This window comes from Panulirus ornatus, chromosome 21 (assembly GCF_036320965.1).
Source record: "Panulirus ornatus isolate Po-2019 chromosome 21, ASM3632096v1, whole genome shotgun sequence".
Taxonomy (NCBI): Eukaryota; Metazoa; Arthropoda; class Malacostraca; order Decapoda; family Palinuridae; genus Panulirus; species Panulirus ornatus.
This window is the reverse complement of record NC_092244.1, coordinates 668,425-687,686: the sequence shown is the minus strand read 5'-3', so window position 1 is coordinate 687,686 and position 19,262 is coordinate 668,425. Positions and strand designations below refer to the sequence as shown.

The 19,262-nt window shown below is 41.7% G+C and overlaps 1 protein-coding gene across 1 annotated transcript; it reads left to right on the top strand.

Moving 5' to 3' along the window:
* Positions 1-4,265: 4,265 nt before the first annotated feature.
* On the top strand, positions 4,266-16,361 carry LOC139756241 (zinc finger protein 706-like). The gene is made up of 3 exons (XM_071675416.1): positions 4,266-4,448; positions 8,222-8,364; positions 14,657-16,361. Exons 2-3 carry the CDS (start codon positions 8,224-8,226, stop codon positions 14,744-14,746), a joined length of 231 nt encoding a protein of 76 aa, XP_071531517.1. The 5' UTR covers positions 4,266-4,448; positions 8,222-8,223; the 3' UTR covers positions 14,747-16,361.
* The last annotated feature ends 2,901 nt before the right edge of the window (positions 16,362-19,262 follow it).

Sequence of the window (19,262 nt, the reverse complement as noted above, 5' to 3'; positions counted from 1 at the left end):
GTTCTGTTCTTACATTTACCATTGTTCTGCCTCTACCACTGTGCTTCAGTATCACACTATCATGCCTGCTTCAGGATCACACCATTGTGCTTCAGTATCACACTATCATACCTGCTTCAGGATCACACCATTGTGCTTCAGGATCACACTATCATACCTGCTTCAGGATCACACCATTGTGCTTCAGGATCACACTATCATGCCTGCTTCAGGATCACACCATTGTGCTTCAGGATCACACTATCATGCCTGCTTCAGGATCACACCATTGTGCTTCAGTATCACACTATCATGCCTGCTTCAGGATCACACCATTGTGCTTCAGTATCACACTATCATGCCTGCTTCAGGATCACACCATTGTGCTTCAGGATCACACTATCATGCCTGCTTCAGGATCACACCATTGTGCTTCAGGATCACACTATCATACCTGCTTCAGGATCACACCATTGTGCTTCAGGATCACACTATCATGCCTGCTTCAGGATCACACCATTGTGCTTCAGGATCACACTATCATGCCTGCTTCAGGATCACACCATTGTGCTTCAGGATCACACTATCATGCCTGCTTCAGGATCACACCATTGTGCTTCAGTATCACACTATCATGCCTGCTTCAGGATCACACCATTGTGCTTCAGGATCACACCATTGTGCTTCAGGATCACACTATCATACCTGCTTCAGGATCACACCATTGTGCTTCAGGATCACACTATCATACCTGCTTCAGGATCACACCATTGTGCTTCAGGATCACACTATCATGCCTGCTTCAGGATCACACCATTGTGCTTCAGGATCACACTATTGTGCTTCAGGATCACACTATCATACCTGCTTCAGGATCACACCATTGTGCTTCAGGATCACACTATCATACCTGCTTCAGGATCACACCATTGTGCTTCAGGATCACACTATCATGCCTGCTTCAGGATCACACCATTGTGCTTCAGGATGACACTATCATACCTGCTTCAGGATCACACCATTGTGCTTCAGGATCACACTATCATACCTGCTTCAGGATCACACCATTGTGCTTCAGGATCACACTATCATACCTGCTTCAGGATCACACCATTGTGCTTCAGGATCACACTATCATGCCTGCTTCAGGATCACACCATTGTGCTTCAGGATCACACTATCATACCTGCTTCAGGATCACACCATTGTGCTTCAGGATCACACTATCATGCCTGCTTCAGGATCACACCATCATGCCTGCTTCAGGATCACACCATTGTGCTTCAGGATCACACTATCATGCCTGCTTCAGGATCACACCATTGTGCTTCAGGATCACACTATCATACCTGCTTCAGGATCACACCATTGTGCTTCAGGATCACACTATCATACCTGCTTCAGGATCACACCATTGTGCTTCAGGATCACACTATCATGCCTGCTTCAGGATCACACCATTGTGCTTCAGGATCACACTATCATACCTGCTTCAGGATCACACCATTGTGCTTCAGGATCACACTATCATACCTGCTTCAGGATCACACCATTGTGCTTCAGGATCACACTATCATACCTGCTTCAGGATCACACCATTGTGCTTCAGGGTTACACTACATGTGCTTCAGGATCACACCTATCATGCCTGCTTCAGGATCACACCATTGTGCTTCAGGATCACACTATCATACCTGCTTCAGGATCACACCATTGTGCTTCAGGATCACAACTCCTGCCTGCTTCAAGGACTCACACCATTGTGCTTCAGGATCACACCATTGTGCTTCAGGATCACACTATCATGCCTGCTTCAGGATCACACCATTGTGCTTCAGGATCACACTATCATACCTTGCTTCAGGATCACACCATTGTGCTTCAGGATCCACACTATCATGCCTGCTTCAGGATCACACATTGTGCTTCAGGATCACACTATCATACCTGCTTCAGGATCACACCATTGTGCTTCTGGATCACACTATCATACCTGCTTCAGGATCACACCATTGTGCTTCAGGATCACACTATCATACCTGCTTCAGGATCACACCATTGTGCTTCAGGATCACACTATCATACCTGCTTCAGGATCACACCATTGTGCTTCAGGATCACACTATCATGCCTGCTTCAGGATCACACTATCATGCCTGCTTCAGGATCACACCATTGTGCTTCAGGATCACACTATCATACCTGCTTCAGGATCACACCATTGTGCTTCAGGATCACACTATCATGCCTGCTTCAGGATCACACCATTGTGCTTCAGGATCACACTATCATACCTGCTTCAGGACTCACACCATTTTGTGCTTCAGGATCACACTATCATGCCTGCTTCAGGATCACACCATTGTGCTTCAGGATCACACTATCATACCTGCTTCAGGATCACACCATTGTGCTTCAGGATCACACTATCATACCTGCTTCAGGATCACACCATTGTGCTTCAGGATCACACTATCATGCCTGCTTCAGGATCACACCATTGTGCTTCAGGATCACACTATCATACCTGCTTCAGGATCACACTATCATGCCTGCTTCAGGATCACACCATTGTGCTTCAGGATCACACTATCATACCTGCTTCAGGATCACACCATTGTGCTTCAGGATCACACTATCATACCTGCTTCAGGATCACACCATTGTGCTTCAGGATCACACTATCATACCTGCTTCAGGATCACACCATTGTGCTTCAGGATCACACTATCATGCCTGCTTCAGGATCACACCATTGTGCTTCAGGATCACACTATCATACCTGCTTCAGGATCACACCATTGTGCTTCAGGATCACACTATCATGCCTGCTTCAGGATCACACCATTGTGCTTCAGGATCACACTATCATACCTGCTTCAGGATCACACCATTGTGCTTCAGGATCACACTATCATGCCTGCTCAGGATCACACCATTGTGCTTCAGGATCACACTATCATGCCTGCTTCAGGATCACACCATTGTGCTTCAGGATCACACTATCATGCCTGCTTCAGGATCACACCATTGTGCTTCAGGATCACACTATCATGCCTGCTTCAGGATCACACCATTGTGCTTCAGGATCACACATCATGCTGCTTCAGGATCACACTATCATACCTGCTTCAGGATCACACTATCATGCCTGCTTCAGGATCACACCATTGTGCTTCAGGATCACACTATCATGCCTGCTTCAGGATCACACCATTGTGCTTCAGGATCACACTATCATACCTGCTTCAGGATCACACTATCATACCTGCTTCAGGATCACACCATTGTGCTTCAGGATCACACTATCATGCCTGCTTCAGGACACACCATTGTGCTTCAGGATCACACTATCATGCCTGCTCAGGATCACACCATTGTGCTTCAGGATCACACTATCATACCTGCTTCAGGATCACACCATTGTGCTTCTGGATCACACTATCATGCCTGCTTCAGGTCACACCATTGTGCTTCAGGATCACACTATCATGCCTGCTCAGGATCACACCATTGTGCTTCAGGATCACACTATCAAGCCTGCTTCAGGATCACACATGTGCTTCAGGATCACACTATCATGCCTGCTTCAGGATCACACCATTGTGCTTCAGGATCACACTATCATATCTGCTTCAGGATCACACCACTGTGCTTCAGGATCACACTATCATATCTGCTTCAGGATCACACCATTGTGCTTCAGGATCACACTATCATGCCTGCTTCAGGATCACACCATTGTGCTTCAGGATCACACTATCATACCTGCTTCAGGATCACACCATTGTGCTTCAGGATCACACTATCATGCCTGCTTCAGGATCACACCATTGTGCTTCAGGATCACACTATCATACCTGCTTCAGGATCACACCATTGTGCTTCAGCATGACACTATCATACCTTACTTCATGTAATGTACATAGTAAATCATCCATCTGGAGAAAGTTTTGAACTCCACCATTAGAATAGTAGTGCAAACATGATATATATTTTCAGTTTAAGTCTACATTGTCAAGAGTAAATATAACCCTATATATTTAGTGAAATTTTAATCCATCTTTATGTTTTTATTTGTAATTTTAATTGGATGAATCTATCATTCAAATTCATGTGAAAATCACGTCTATTTCTCTTGAGTCTCTGACAGCAGAAAATAATGCTTTTGATTTGCTACTCCAATATAAACAATACACATTTATTTTACTTAATAGATCGAAGTTTGTATTGATATAAGAAAGTAATTAGTTAATTGATAATGTAAATGTGGAGGGTAGTGGTGTGTGTAGTAGTCCCGAGGAAAACAACTGGAGCAGCAGCAGGAACGTGTGCTTCCCTCTCATCTAATCATCAACCACGCCATATTATTGGCTTTTACAAGAAATTTCCTGTTATTATCGCGGTATAATAAAGTGGAGAGGGCTTCTCTGAATTTATTCTTTTGTTTCCCTTCATCTTTACTGCAGGTAGGTGTAAATATGTCATCAACGTATATATATGTATATTGTTTCTCTCTTACTGGGTTATAATATTCTACGCTACCTATATTAAGTGTTGTCTAAAACCCGAAGCTTGGCCTGGCCTCATCATCATTCTGGACTCTCAAGCATTGTGTCATAGCATTTCCAGGTAAGCAGGTCCATTAATATTAGACATATGGTTAACTGGAGTGAACAATGATGCAATACTACCAAGGTCTTGCCCTACCTGGTCTACACCAGACCTGTGGTTCCTTGATGGTCTTGCCCTACCTGGTCTACACCAGACCTGTGGTTCCTTGATGGTCTTGCCCTACCTGGTCTACACCAGACCTGTGGTTCCTTGATGGTCTTGACCTACCTGGTCTACACCAGACCTGTGGTTCCTTGTTGGTCTTGCCCTACCTGCTCTACACCAGACCTATGGTTCCTTGTTGGTCTTGCCCTACCTGCTCTACACCAGACCTATGGTTCCTTGATGGTCTTGACCTACCTGGTCTACACCAGACCTGTGGTTCCTTGATGGTCTTGCCCTACCTGGTCTACACCAGACCTGTGGTTCCTTGATGGTCTTGCCCTACCTGGTCTACACCAGACCTGTGGTTCCTTGATGGTCTTGCCATGCCTGATTTTGCGAGGGTCATTGCGAGCATGCCTATGCACTCATCCTTATGCACTTGGCCGCATGGAACTCGGTTTTCATCTAGAAATGCAGAATACCTCTAGCATGTCCACTAAATATCCTTTGGTGAAAATGTCTAGATTCTGCATCTTTTGCCAGAGTCAGAAACTTACCTACATCATCCTGCTCTACAAAGGTGGAAGCAGAGCAATGTGAAAAAGCTATCGACCAATAGCGTTGACATTGCACGGTATTAAAATCAAGTCATAAGAGGCAAGCTGAGTGAAACTATGCAAGTGAAAAAGCTACATAACCCAGGACATGTTGGTTTTAGTTGCTTGACCATTACAGTGAGATTATTGAAGCCCTAGAAAACAAAGAAAATGTTGATGTGACTTATACAGACTTTTTTGCTGCAAAAGCATTTGATGAGTATGACCATGGCTTTATAGCACATGAAATGCAAAAGATGGGAAGAACAGGGAAATTGGGAGATGGATGTACAAATTTTTTTTTTTTTTTTTTTTTTCATACGATTCGCCATTTCCCGCATTTGCGAGGTAGCGTTAAGAACAGAGGACTGGGCCTTAGAGGGAAAATCCTCACCTGGCCCCCTTCTCTGTTCCTTCTTTTGGAAAATTAAAAAAAAAAAAACGAGAGGGGAGGATTTCCAGCCACCCGCTCCCTCCCCTTTTAGTCGCCTTCTACGACACGCAGGGAATACGTGGGAAGTATTCTTTCTCCCCTATCCCCAGGGATAAAAACAAATATGTAACTTATATATCACAACACATAAACCATGCCATCTCCAGTGCCTCCATAACATCACAACACGTAAACCATGCCATCTCCAGTGCCTCCCTAACATCACAACACGTAAACCATGCCATCTCCAGTGCCTCCATAACATCACAACACGTAAACCATGCCATCTCCAGTGCCTCCATAACATCACAACACGTAAACCATGCCATCTCCAGTGCCTCCATAACATCACAACACGTAAACCATGCCATCTCCAGTGCCTCCATAGTAAACGAGCTCAGTTTCCCAAGTAACTGTACTTGCACCCCTCTTGTTCCTCATTCTTGTATCTGACAATAATGCAAGCATGAGCCACAGATACATACCATCCTTTGCGGATGATACAAGAATAAGTGTGAAAATCACATTAGTTGTTGATGCTGAAAGGTTACAAAATGACATGAATGAGGTCATTAACTGGGCAACTGAGAACAGTGGATATTTCAATGGAGATGAAATTTAAACTCTTCCAGTATGGATAAATTGAAGAAATAACAAACAACACAGAATACTGGACAAATATAGATGGTATTATAAATCAAATGAATAATGTGAAAGACCTTGAATTGATAATGTTTAACGACTTAACCTCCATTAAACAACAAAACAACAATTGCCTTATGCAGGAGGAATGCATGCTGGATCCTTCAGACCTTCAAGATAAGGGAAGAAAAACCAGTGATATAAAAGGCACCCTACAGAGCTGGTGAAATTGTTCTGTTCTAACATCACCCTACAGAGCTGGTGAAATTGCAGATATAGAAAGTGTCCAGAGATCTTTCACATCCCACATTAATGTGGTAAGGAACTAGATAATGGGAACTTTTGAAATTACTGTGGCTATATTTTTTGGAGTGCAGATGGGAGAGTTATGGTGCCTAACTTACATTCAGGAATAGCATCCTTCTGGTGTGACAGGCATGGAAGACTTTGTAAAATACTACCTCAGAAATGCAAAGGTATGATATCCACAAAAAGAGAGAACACCTTAAACATTTGTATCCCAAGAATCTTCAACACCTTATCCTCTGCCATCAGAAACAGCATAGGATGTATAGTAGAGAAATTCAAGAGCGCATTGGGCAAGTACCTACAAAGTATACCAGCTGGGCTGTGTGAGCCTGAGGGCTGTGGCTTGCAACTGCTTGATTGACTAACAACCCAATCCATCAGCCTAGTCCCAGCGGATGAAGACCTCCAAAGACTCCATAAGGTGTCCTTGAAGGTCCTAACCTTGCTGGTCTATGCCAGACCTATGGCTCCTTGAAGATCCTTCCCTGCTGGTCATTTGCTTATATCCACTCTTTATCTGTCATGTGTAATGCACTGAAAGTAAAGCCTTCTATCCACAACCAGACCCCACACACCTTTCCATTGTTTTCCTGATTGCTTCATACGTAATGGTTCACCTCATTGATGGCATGTTGTTCCCTGTATACTGCATCACTCAAATTTACTTTATCCCCCGCATGCCTTGCATCTTTCTGCATGTGCAGCCCCAGAATCTTCAAAGCATCTTTCACACCATCTTTCCACCACCTCCTTGGTTTCCTTCTTTTCATCCTCTCCTGATCTGTATACTGTCTGAGTCATCCTTTCCTTTCATCCTCTCCATATGTTCTGACCATTTCACCATGCCCTCTTCAGCTCCTTTAAAAGTATTCCTTTCACTACCACTCCATTGTCATATACTGTCATATCTTCTAAAGTTAACCTTCTCACACTACATATTGCCTTCAAACATTTCTTTTCCAACACATCCACTGTCTTTACAGTTTTGTGTAAGGCCCATGCTTCACATTCTTACAGCAGTGATGGGGTTACTATAACATTAAACATGCCCATCTTTGGCCTTAAATATCCTGGCCTCTCTTACCATACATTTCTCACTTTGTCCAAGACCTTTGTCACCTCACCCTCCCTATGGCTAACTGCAGCTCCCATGGTTCCATTCAGTGTCATTTACACCCCCAGGTATCTAAAACAATCCACTTCCTCATTCTCAAAAAACTTTGTCTCTTTTTACAGCCAAATGTATTAACCCTGCTTTTACTCACATTCACTCTCAACATTCTTCTGTATTCCCCCTTTTAAACCAGGTATAGCCAATCCTTTTAGCAATAACACCCATGCTGTTCACCATATGTGTTTAATGGACAACCCATGCCTAGTAATGATAATAATATTGATGATTATAATAATGAATATGATAATAGTGATGATAATAATGATGATTGAGATGATAGTTTAAAGAGGTGATACAGATTATTCTTTCTCACAGAAAAGGAATCTCAAAGAAATCTGTTATAATAGAAACCTCTTTCCAATATTACAGCAATGGCTCGTGGACAGCAAAAACTTCAGTCACAAGAAAAAAATAAAGCAAAGCAAGCATCGATGAAGAAGGCAGGACATAATGCCAACGACCAGAGGAAGGCAGCCATGAAAGCCCTCACATTCCAGTGTTCTGTGTGTAGGGTAAGTGTGTGAAGGTTCTCACATTCCAGTGTTCTGTGTGTAGGGTAAGTATGTGAAGGTTCTCACATTCCAGTGTTCTGTGTGTAGGGTAAGTGTGTCAAGGTTCTCACATTCCAGTGTTCTGTGTGTAGGGTAAGTATGTGAAGGTTCTCACATTCCAGTGTTCTGTGTGTAGGGTAAGTATGTGAAGGTTCTCACATTCCAGTGTTCTGTGTGTAGGGTAAGTATGTGAAGGTTCTCACATTCCAGTGTTCTGTGTGTAGGGTAAGTGTGTGAAGGTCCTCACATTACAGTGTTGTTCTGTGTGTAGGGTAAGTGTGTGAAGGTCCTCACATTACAGTGTTGTTCTGTGTGTAGGATAAGTGTGTGAAGGTCCTCACATTCCAATGTTGTTCTGTGTGTGAAGGTCCTTGCATTACAGTGTTGTTCTTTGTGTGCCGGTCATTTATCTCTCATATTACACATGCACCACACCTTTCTTTTTCACTGTTGTTCCTCAAGCAACCACAATCCCCTTACAACACATAATGTGCTCAAGCTTTTTATTTACTTGTCCATTCTTATGGGTGTAGAGCTCTGGAGACATCCTTATGGCATTGTTGGGACTATATTTTCAGTACACACTCAATATTAGTTGGTAGGCAGGCACCAACCAGGGATGTTTATTGCTGGTGTTACCTGCCTGGGTACCATGAGGGTCATTGGTGGCTGCATAGTTTGCCAGCACTTCAGTGGTTGTCAAGTTGCATTCCTTTGACGCAGGTAGCTGTCTTTTCTTTCTGCCTTACCCACGTATGGACATTCTGGCATTTTTTCCAAAAACACATAATCTCTCCTTGTCGCACAAAACACTTGATTACACTGAACTCTTTCAGCTCATTCTTTCTAATGCTAGATTTTTCAGTCATAGGTGCCATGCACTAGCCCTACCTTTTGGAAAAATGATAGGAGCAATAGATAGGAGTTGTAGGTAGGAACATTAGATAAGAGCGTTGGGTAAAAACGTTTTGAAGTTTTTAGTAAGAACATTCGCTGGGAGCCTTGGTTAGATGTTGTAAGTTGGAACATTAGTTAGACACATTATGTAATAATAGTTGGTAGGAACATTAGGTAGGAACCTCTGAAAATACTGCATGAGTTACCCTCTGCCAGTGGCCTGTTAAGGGTGAGACACTGAAGGCTAAAAAGTGGTACTAGAGTTCACCAGTTATGGAGACTCTTTGGCTGTGGCCATCCTCTTAAGGGAGTTCCCAGAGAGAACAGGCATCAGGGATATAGATAGATAGATAGATAGACTGTTTCTTCAGATATTTTTTTCTTCATCTTAACAGACACTGACCTCTCCTTCCACACATCCCCCCAATCTACATGGACCTTAACGTGGTGGTGGGGTTTGTGTGGAGCAGTGATGGCTTGAGCTATGGCAGCGGGGATTTTCCTTTCCCTGGTAGGTTTAACCATGCTGCAAAGGTCAAGCTTGAGCTCTCAGACAAACACATGTAGGCTATTTTCTCTCCTATACTTTTTGTTCTTCCCTTGTTGTTCTATCAAAACTGAAATTAGGCATTTGTTTGAGTTGAAATGTATTTCTAAGTTAGAATATTCTAAACTATATTAAGAGCACTGAATAACCTTAGATGCTTCAGTGCTTTGCTTATAAGCTTAAATTTTATAATCCAATCCAATCCTTCCACACATTCCTCACTCAGGAACGTAGCTCCCCTCTCCTGCTTCGTCCTACATGTTACCATCCACTGCCAAGCTCACCCCCAGGCCTTATTCCTTCCCATCCAGGTTTACTCTCAGACCATCATAATTCCCTGCTCCACTTCATAACCTTACTTTTGTCCGTATTTACTTTCAGCCTTCTCCTTTTAAACAGTCCCAGAATCTCTCATCAGCTTCTGCAGTTTCTCTCTTAAATCTCACACATCAGCCATGTAATTTGAATTTGCAACTGATTCATCTCCCATAGACCTACCCCTAGCTCTGTGACTCTTATATTCATTTTCTTCACTAACCTATGCGAAAGTATATTAAACAACCACTTTGACATCGCACATCCTTGACACAGACCCACCTTCACTGAGAGCTGCTCACCCTTCCCTCTCACACTTGCATGCTGTTTCCTATATTAGTGAGTCAATGCTAGGAACATACCAAGAAAATTCCTCATTTGCTTACGTCCATTTTTTAGCTGTTGTCTGTAAATACACCAAAACCAAAGCCCCCTATTCACAAACAGGCCCCATAGACCTTTCTGTGGTTCCCCTGGTTCAGTTTATTGATGGCATGTCCCCTGCTGTATACCACACTGACCCAGTTCACTCTATTTCATATATGCTCAGGCCCCAAGCATTTAAAATCTTATTCTTGTCATTGTTCCATCTCCTATTTGTTCTTGCCATTCTCGTTGCCCCCTCCATTTCTGATGCATGTGTCCTTTTTGTCAACTTCTTCCCACTCATACTTTACTATTGTCCTTACCATTTCAGCACAGCCTTATCAACTTTCTCAGCCATACTTTTCTTACTACCTCACTTCTCTTTTAGCCTAACATTACTTAATCAGCCTTCCACATACAGCATAGTATCCTCAAACATTTCATTTCCACCACTGTTGGAACCACTATACTTTCAAACATACCTGTTTTTACCTTACTAGGTAGTGACCTGACTTTCCACACATTCTTCAGTGTCCCAGAAACACCCCTGCTGCAGACCTACCAGTACGTGGAACCACTCGCCCTCCTCTCTGCCTACTCACATACACACTTTACTTTCTTGATAATAACTCCTTGCTGCATCTTATGACTTTCCTCCCACACCATATATTCGCAACACCTTCCACAAAGCACCTCTTATTAACCCTGTAATAAGTTTCTCCACATCCATAAATGTCTCATGCTGGTATTTCTATTCTTTCAGTATTTCTTATCCACCTACATTCTTCAAAGCAAAAACCTGCTCCTGTGTCCTCAACACTCCTTAAACCACATTGTCTCTCCCCAGGCTGATGCTCTTTGCATGCTGCAAGTCTTTGATACATCTTACTAGGTACACTGAACAAACTTATACTCAGTAATTCGAACACTCACCTTCGTTCCCCTTGCCTTTATGCAATACCACTTTTCTCGTACATGCTTTCTGCCGGTCTTCAGGCACCTCACCATGACACATACATTTAAAATCTTGACCAACCTATCAATAACACTTTCACCGTCTTTCGTAAGAAATTTGAATGCTACACCATCCACTCAAGCTGCCTTGCCACATTTCATCTTATGAAAGGCTTTCACCTCTTCTCTTTTCAGCAAACCACTTGCCATGACACTCAATTCACATACCTTCCATACACCTGTGGATCATCAAACTCATTCAGGAGTCCTTGAAAATCATCATTCCATCTCCTCTTTGCCTCATCACTAACTGCTACCATTTCCCCATTTGACCCTTTTGCAGATATTCTTCTCTTTTTTTCTCTTATTATTAACCTCCTTTTAAAACATTATCTGGTTAACCTGGAAGCATGTTAATTAATAATCAATCACCCCAACTTTCTTTTGCCCTTGTTCTCAGCCCCTGCACCTTCCTTATGATCTCCTTCCAGTTTCTCCTGTACATCTTCCAAGTACTCGCATTTCATTCTTATAAGTACTGCTGTAGTTGTAACGGTGTTATATGGATGTGAAGCATGGGGCCTGGATAGAGGAGAGTAGATGTATTGAAAATTAAATGTTTGAAGACAATATGTGGTTTGAGGAGTATTGATTGAATAAGAAATGATAGAGTAAGAGAGGGGAAAGCTAAAGAGTGTAGGCTGAAATAGTTTGGACATACAGATAGGATAACTAAGAGGATACAATATCAAAAGTGGAGGGAACAAGGAAAAGGGGAAAACCAAGGAGGAAGTGGAAGTATGACATTAAAGATGCTTTGAGAGTTTGGATCCTGAACATGCATAAAGGTATGAGGCATACAGAGATAGTGGCATGTGGTATTCAGGGGCAACATGCTGAAGTAGAGCATATGAAGCAGTCAAAGGAAGCCACAGAAATGTATGTAAGGCTTGGTTGTGGATAGGGTTTCATTACATCATAAATGACAGCTAGAGTGAATATGATTAAATGAGGTCATTTATTTGTCTGTTCCTTGCTCTACCTTGCTAGTGTGGGAAACAGCCCTCAACATCAGAGTAGTATGAAAGGAAGAAAAGAAAGATTTCTGATGACTGAAAGAATCTTTTAATACATGTCAGCATATTTTGAAGTATTCAAGAACTTACAACACGTATTTTTATATGGCAAAAAGTATTTGATTCCTATCCCACCAACTGGCGATGTGCAATTTGGATCTCAATCCTCCTGCCAGTAAAAAAACAATTACAATCGAACACTCATTCTTGCCACTGGTATCTCTAGTTTTACCTGTTATTTCAAGTGTTTGTAGTAAAAATTATTGAAGAAGGACCTTACACATATCAACTGTTGTGTGGATGAAACTGGCTTATTTTGGAAAAGATTGCCATCCAAAGCATTGAAGAAAAGCCCTCATCACCATGTATGGTAAGTTTTTATTAACATTTTCATCATTACTTTAATCTATATCTGTATTGTTATTAGGGTGTTGGAGGCATTAAACATAACCAGGTCCAGTTTACCCCACCAAGAAACCTGTCCAAGTCTGAGTTTATTGAGAAAGTTGTGTTGGGACAAGATACAGGTATTGTGAAAGAAGGCGCAGAATTGAAGGATGTGAAGGAATGCACTGTTGAGTCATCAACATATGAGTGCATTTCATAATTATTTGTGGGAAAAAGGAAGTTATTGATAAAAGGAGAAAAAAGTGTAGGAGACAGGACAGAACCCTTAGGGACACTGTTGTTGATGGAGAAAGGGGGAAATGGTGATCTCTGAACAGTCACAGTGATAGCTCAACCAGAGAGGAAGCTATACATGAGGGATCAAAGTGAGGAAGGGAAGCCAAAAGAGGGGAACGGAGAGATCAGACCTTGTTGCTTCATCTTGTCCAAAGCTTTGGATATATCAAGGGCAACTACATATGATTCCTCAGAATCTTTTGGGATGATGACCAGATATTAGTAAGATAAGAAAGGATATTACCACTGGATCTTGCCTTATGGAAGCCAGGCTGGTGACAAGAAAGAAGAATGTGAGACTCAAGATGCCTGAAGATATGAGAGTTGAAGAGGGGCTCATAGTGTTTGGAAATAGTAGATGTCAAAGAGGGGTTAGAGTGGTTACCCTTTTTAGCTGCATACTTCAGATTTGAAGGGAAAAATCTGTTTTTTTTAACAAACAGATTAGACTAACAAGCTCATGTACAAGTTTGGAGGCACACTGTTTCAGTACACAGGGATGTATACCATCAGATCCATAAGCTTTGCATGTGTCCAGAGAGAGAGAAGCACTTTTTGAACAGTTTGAAAAAAGATTTCAGGATTGGGCATAGGATTATTAAGAGAAGCATTAGGGTTTGAGGGAGTGTTAAAGTCATCCAGGAGTTCGCTGAGAAATGAGAACCAAAGACAGTTCCTTTGAGGAAAAGGTAGAGCCACATAAGTTATTTGTGATGCCCTCGGCTAAAGACTAGAAAGAGCTGTCAGGAGATGAAGATGAGACGTTATCAAACTTACTTTACCCTCAATTTTTTAATTTCCCACACACACTGGATAGTTGTGATTTAGTTTGACATGTCCAACATACAGTACATATCTCCAAAATACAGCAATGTAAAGGTTTGTCTCAAATGAATGGTAAGGATTTTTTTTTTTTTTTTGTTCTAAACAAGATTTTTGTATTCCATATTCAAGAGGCAGATGAAAAAAAATTTCAGTCAAGAATGGAATCTCTATTCATATAATACTGGTTTCAGTTGCTTAAGTTTTTACCTGCAAAAGATCTCTGAAGAACATGACCCTATCACAGGTTGCAGCATAGCAATAGGAAAGATTTATCTTGTAGGTAAGGTTTAGAATGTACTGATAACAGAACTTCATCCATGATCATTACTTCAGTGGAGGGACTTTAGGTTTTTTGAGGGTTTAATTAATATGAATTTGGTGCCATTTCCTCCTTGCTATGCATGATGGCGAGTCGTATTATGGGGGCATACATACTGCAGTTGCTAGTAAATGTTGGTATTTCTAGTTTATCGTTTATTTTTCCTTTGATTTTTTTAGAGATCTCCTGACCATTGTCATCCCTTATCATAAAATAATCTGATAATTATTTCTGGGTATAGAAGCATTTCATTTCACTTATTTTTTACAGTCAATGATGCCAGACCCAAAAACCTACAAGCAGCATTATGAAAACAAACATCCAAATGCCCAGCTGCCTGATGAGCTAAAGAACATCTGATGCTACAACAACACTATAAGCCGAGGCTGAAGCTGTGTGCGACTGTGGGGCACCTGCGTACCTAGGCAGATGCTGCATCCTGTATAGAATCAAGGAATTGCAGCTCTTTGTGGATTCAAAGGTCTACAGTTATTATTTGGGGAGGCTTCCACTGATTCTTACCCATATTGGATAATGTGACGGCCTATTTAGATATACAAAGTTGATTCTGAATAAGGTTGCAAAATCTTTTAGGGAATTTATTCGAATGTATACTAATTTAATTGTGTTGTTGGATATATACAAGTTTTCTCAGGGTGTGTTTTTATGATTTTGCCTCATTTTTAAGTTGTAGATCTGTAGGGAAAAATGATTTGAACTGCTGTTTTTGTTTTCAGCCATAGATTTCAGTGGGAAATATTAAATTGTAAGGTGATTATACATGGATAGAACCAACAGTTATTGACATTAATAATTGACATTTTGATGAAGACTAAAGAACTTTGAAGTGGAAAGTAGCAAGAAGTTAGAGAGCAGTTTAGATTTTATTATAGTCTGTGATAAACAAACCAAAATGCAAATATTTATTACACATGGTCACTTGGCTGTCCCACTGTGGTGCCTCGCCCAGCCCGGCTCCATCCCCTCTCCTTTCCTACCCCTCAGACTAATCTTGTAGCTCATGCTCTTCTTCAGGAAAAATTTGAAACATCCTTTGTTAGGTGTTCTCTTGGTTCATTCAGTTCATGTATGATGATATATAGTAAAATCTGTATTTCTTATTGTTTGTATGACTCACAGCTGTGTGAATTTTCTAATTAAAAAGAAAACAAAGTCAGTCATGACCTTGAAGGGATAGTACCACTGACTGCATTGCACCCAATAGGAAACTAGATTGAAGGCTAATCTTTCATACCAAGATTTGTTTGCACAGGTTTAGGGCCAAAATTGGATTACCTCTTGAATTATACATTAGTTCTTCTCTGGCTTGTTTTGGGAACATGACAAGGTATTGTTTTCCTGTGAATCTTGTGAGTACCAGCAACCAGGAGAGCATACTCTGTATAGCTTTTGTAGAGCATTTAGATTATTCATGTTGGCCATTCCACTTTTGAGCCAGTGTTGAGGGAGGGATAGCTCTTGCTACCACACTGAAAGCCTTCGCAAGAGGATATCACTTTAGGACCTTGTGTTTTGGTGTACATGCTCCTGATGTGGTTAACTTCTTACAAATAAAAAGATGCACATGTAAAGTGAGATATATTTGCTGGTATTATGATGTTTTGCCAGAAGTTTCCCTCAACCTGGATCTCTTAGCCTGAGGGTCCAACACTGCCTCATTCATAGTAGGCTTATAGTGAGTCTCAAAATTTCTCAATGTAGCTCTTTTCTTTAAGTTACTTCAAGTTTGAAGAGCCTCTTTTCTTGGACTTCTGTCTCATTGGGTTCTCAAGCTTAAGTGCATACACATATTTGTTTAGAGGGAATCCCAGTTATTGTGTGGAGATCTTCCTATCATTGCCATTACCAAGTGTCAACCCATACACCAGGTAAAAAACATTATTAGCTCAAGGTTTTATTATATTTTATATACATACCATGTAAACCATGGGGAAATAAAAGTCTTACCATTACCCATCTGCTTTTTATTTTATTGTAAGCTGTGTACATGTGTGCTTTGAAGAAGTGTTGGTAAAATTGTTGAAAATATATGCGTTTTTGTGGTTTAGTACTTTGTGTTTTTAGAAATCCCTTCGGAACGTGGAGAAGGCTACTGTGTGTGTGGTATTTTGTTGTACGGTATCTAAGGAATCATTAATATTGGTATATTTATTTATTTATTATACTTTGTCGCTGCCTCACGCGTTTGCGAGGTAGTGCAAAGAAACAGACGAAAGAATGGCCCAACCCACCCACATACACATGTATATACATACACATCCACACATATACATCTCAACATATACATATATATACACACACAGACATATACACATGTACATAATTCATAGTCTGCCCTTATTCATTCCCATCGCCACCCTGCCACACATGAAATGACAACCCCCTTCCCCCGCATGTGCGCGAGTTAGCACTAGGAAAAGACAATAAAGGCCACATTCGTTCACACTCGGTCTCTAGCTGTCATGTAATGATGCACCGAAACCACAACTCCCTTTCCACATCCAGGCCCCACAAAACTTTCCATGCCTTACCCCAGACACTTCACATGCCCTGGTTCAATCCACTGATAGCATGTTGACCCCGGTATACCACATCATTCCAATTCACACTATTCCTTGCACGCCTTTCACCCTCCTGCATGTTCAGGCCCCGATCACTCAAAATCTTTTTCATTCCATCTTTCCACCTCCAATTTGGTCTCCCACTTCTCCTTGTTCCCTCCACCTCTGACACATATCTCTTTGTCAATCTTTCTTCACTCATTCTCTCCATGTGACCAAACCATTTCAAAACACCCTCTTCTGCTCTCTCAACCACACTCTTTTTATTACTATACATCTCTCTTACCCTTTCATTACTTACTCGGTCAAACCACCTCACCACATATTGTCCTCAAACATCTCATTTCCAGCACATCCACCCTCCTGTGCACAACTCTATCTATAGCCCACGCCATGCAACCACATAACATTGTTGGAACTACTATTCCTTCAAACATACCCATTTTTGCTTTCTGAGATAATGTTCTCGCCTTCCACACATTTTTCAACACTCCCAGAACTTTCACCCCCTCCCCCACCCTACAACTCACTTCAGCTTCCATGGTTCCATCCGCTGCCAAATCCACTCCCAGATATCTAAAACACTTCACTTCCTCCAGTTTTTCTCCATTCAAACTTACCTCCCAGCTGACTTGTCCCTCAACCCTACTGTACCTAATAACCTTGCTCTTATTCACATTTACTCTTAGCTTTCTTCTTTCATACACTTTACCAAACTCAGTCACCAGCTTCTGCAGTTTCTCACAAGAATCAGCCACCAGCGCTGTATCATCAGTGAACAACTGACTCACTTCCCAAGCTCTCATCCACAACAGACTGCATACTTACCCCTCTTTCCAAAACTCTTTCATTCACCTCCCTAACAACCCCATCCATAAACAAATTAAACAACCATGGAGACATCACACACCCCTGCTGCAAACCGACATTCACTGAAAACCAATCACTTTCCTCTCTTCCTACTCGTACACATGCCTTACCTCCTCGATAAAAACTTTTCACTGCCAACAAATTGCTTCCCAAACCATATATTCTTAATACCTTCCACAGAGCATCTCTATCAACTCTATCATATGCCTTCTCCAGATCCATAAATGCTCCATACAAATCCATCTGTTTTTATACGTATTTCTCGCATACATTCTTCAAAGCAAACACTTGATCCACACATCCTCTACCACTTCTGAAGCCACACTGCTCTTCTCCAATCTGATGCTCTGTACATGCCTTCACCCTCTCATTCAATACCCTCCCACATAATTTCCAATGTAACCAAGTTGAGAAAAAAGGAGAGATAGGCAGTATGTTTGAGGAAATGAACCTGGATGTTTTGGCTCTGAGTTAAACAAAGCTCAACGGTAAAGGGGAAGAGTGGTTTGGGGAATGTCTTGGGGAGTAAAGTCAGTGGTTAGTGAGAGGATGAGCAAGGGAAGGAATAGCACTACTCCTGAAACAGGAGTGGTGGGAGTATGTGGTAGAGTGTAAGAAAGTAAACTCTAGATTGATATGGGTAAAACTGAAAGTGGATGGAGAGAGATGGGTGATTATTGGTGCATATGCACCTGGGCATGAGAAGAAAGATCATGAGAGGCAAGTGTTTTGGGAGCAGCTGAATGAGTGTGTAAGTGGTTTTAATGCATGAGACCGGGTTATAGTGATGGGTGATTTGAATGCAAAGGTGAGTAATGTGGCAGTTGAGGGAATAATTGGTATACATGGGGTGTTCAGTGTTGTAAATGGAAATGAAGAGCTTGTAGATTTATGTGCTGAAAAAGGGCTGGTGATTGGGAATACCTGGTTTAAAAAAGAGAGATATACAAAAGTATATGTATGTAAGAAGAAGAGATGACCAGAGAGCGTTACTGGATTACGTATTAATTGATAGGTGCGCGAAAGAGAGACTTATGGATATTAATGTGCTGAGAGGTGCAACTGGAGAGATGTCTGATCATTATCTTGTGGAGGCGAAGGTGAAGATTTGTAGAGGTTTTCAGAAAAGAAGAGAGAATGTTGGGGTGAAGAGAGTGGTGAGAAAGAGTGAGCTTGGGAAGGAGCCTTGTGTGAGGAAGTACCAGGAGAGACTGAGTACAGAATGGAGAAAGGTGAGAACAAAGGAGGTAAGGGGAGTGGGGGAGGAATGGGATGTATTTAGGGAAGCAGTGATGGCTTGCGCAAAAGATGCTTGTGGCATGAGAAGCATGGGAGGTGGGCAGATTAGAAAGGGTAGTGAGTAGTGGGATGAAGAAGTAAGATTATTAGTGAGAGAAGAGAGAGGCATTTGGACGATTTTTGCT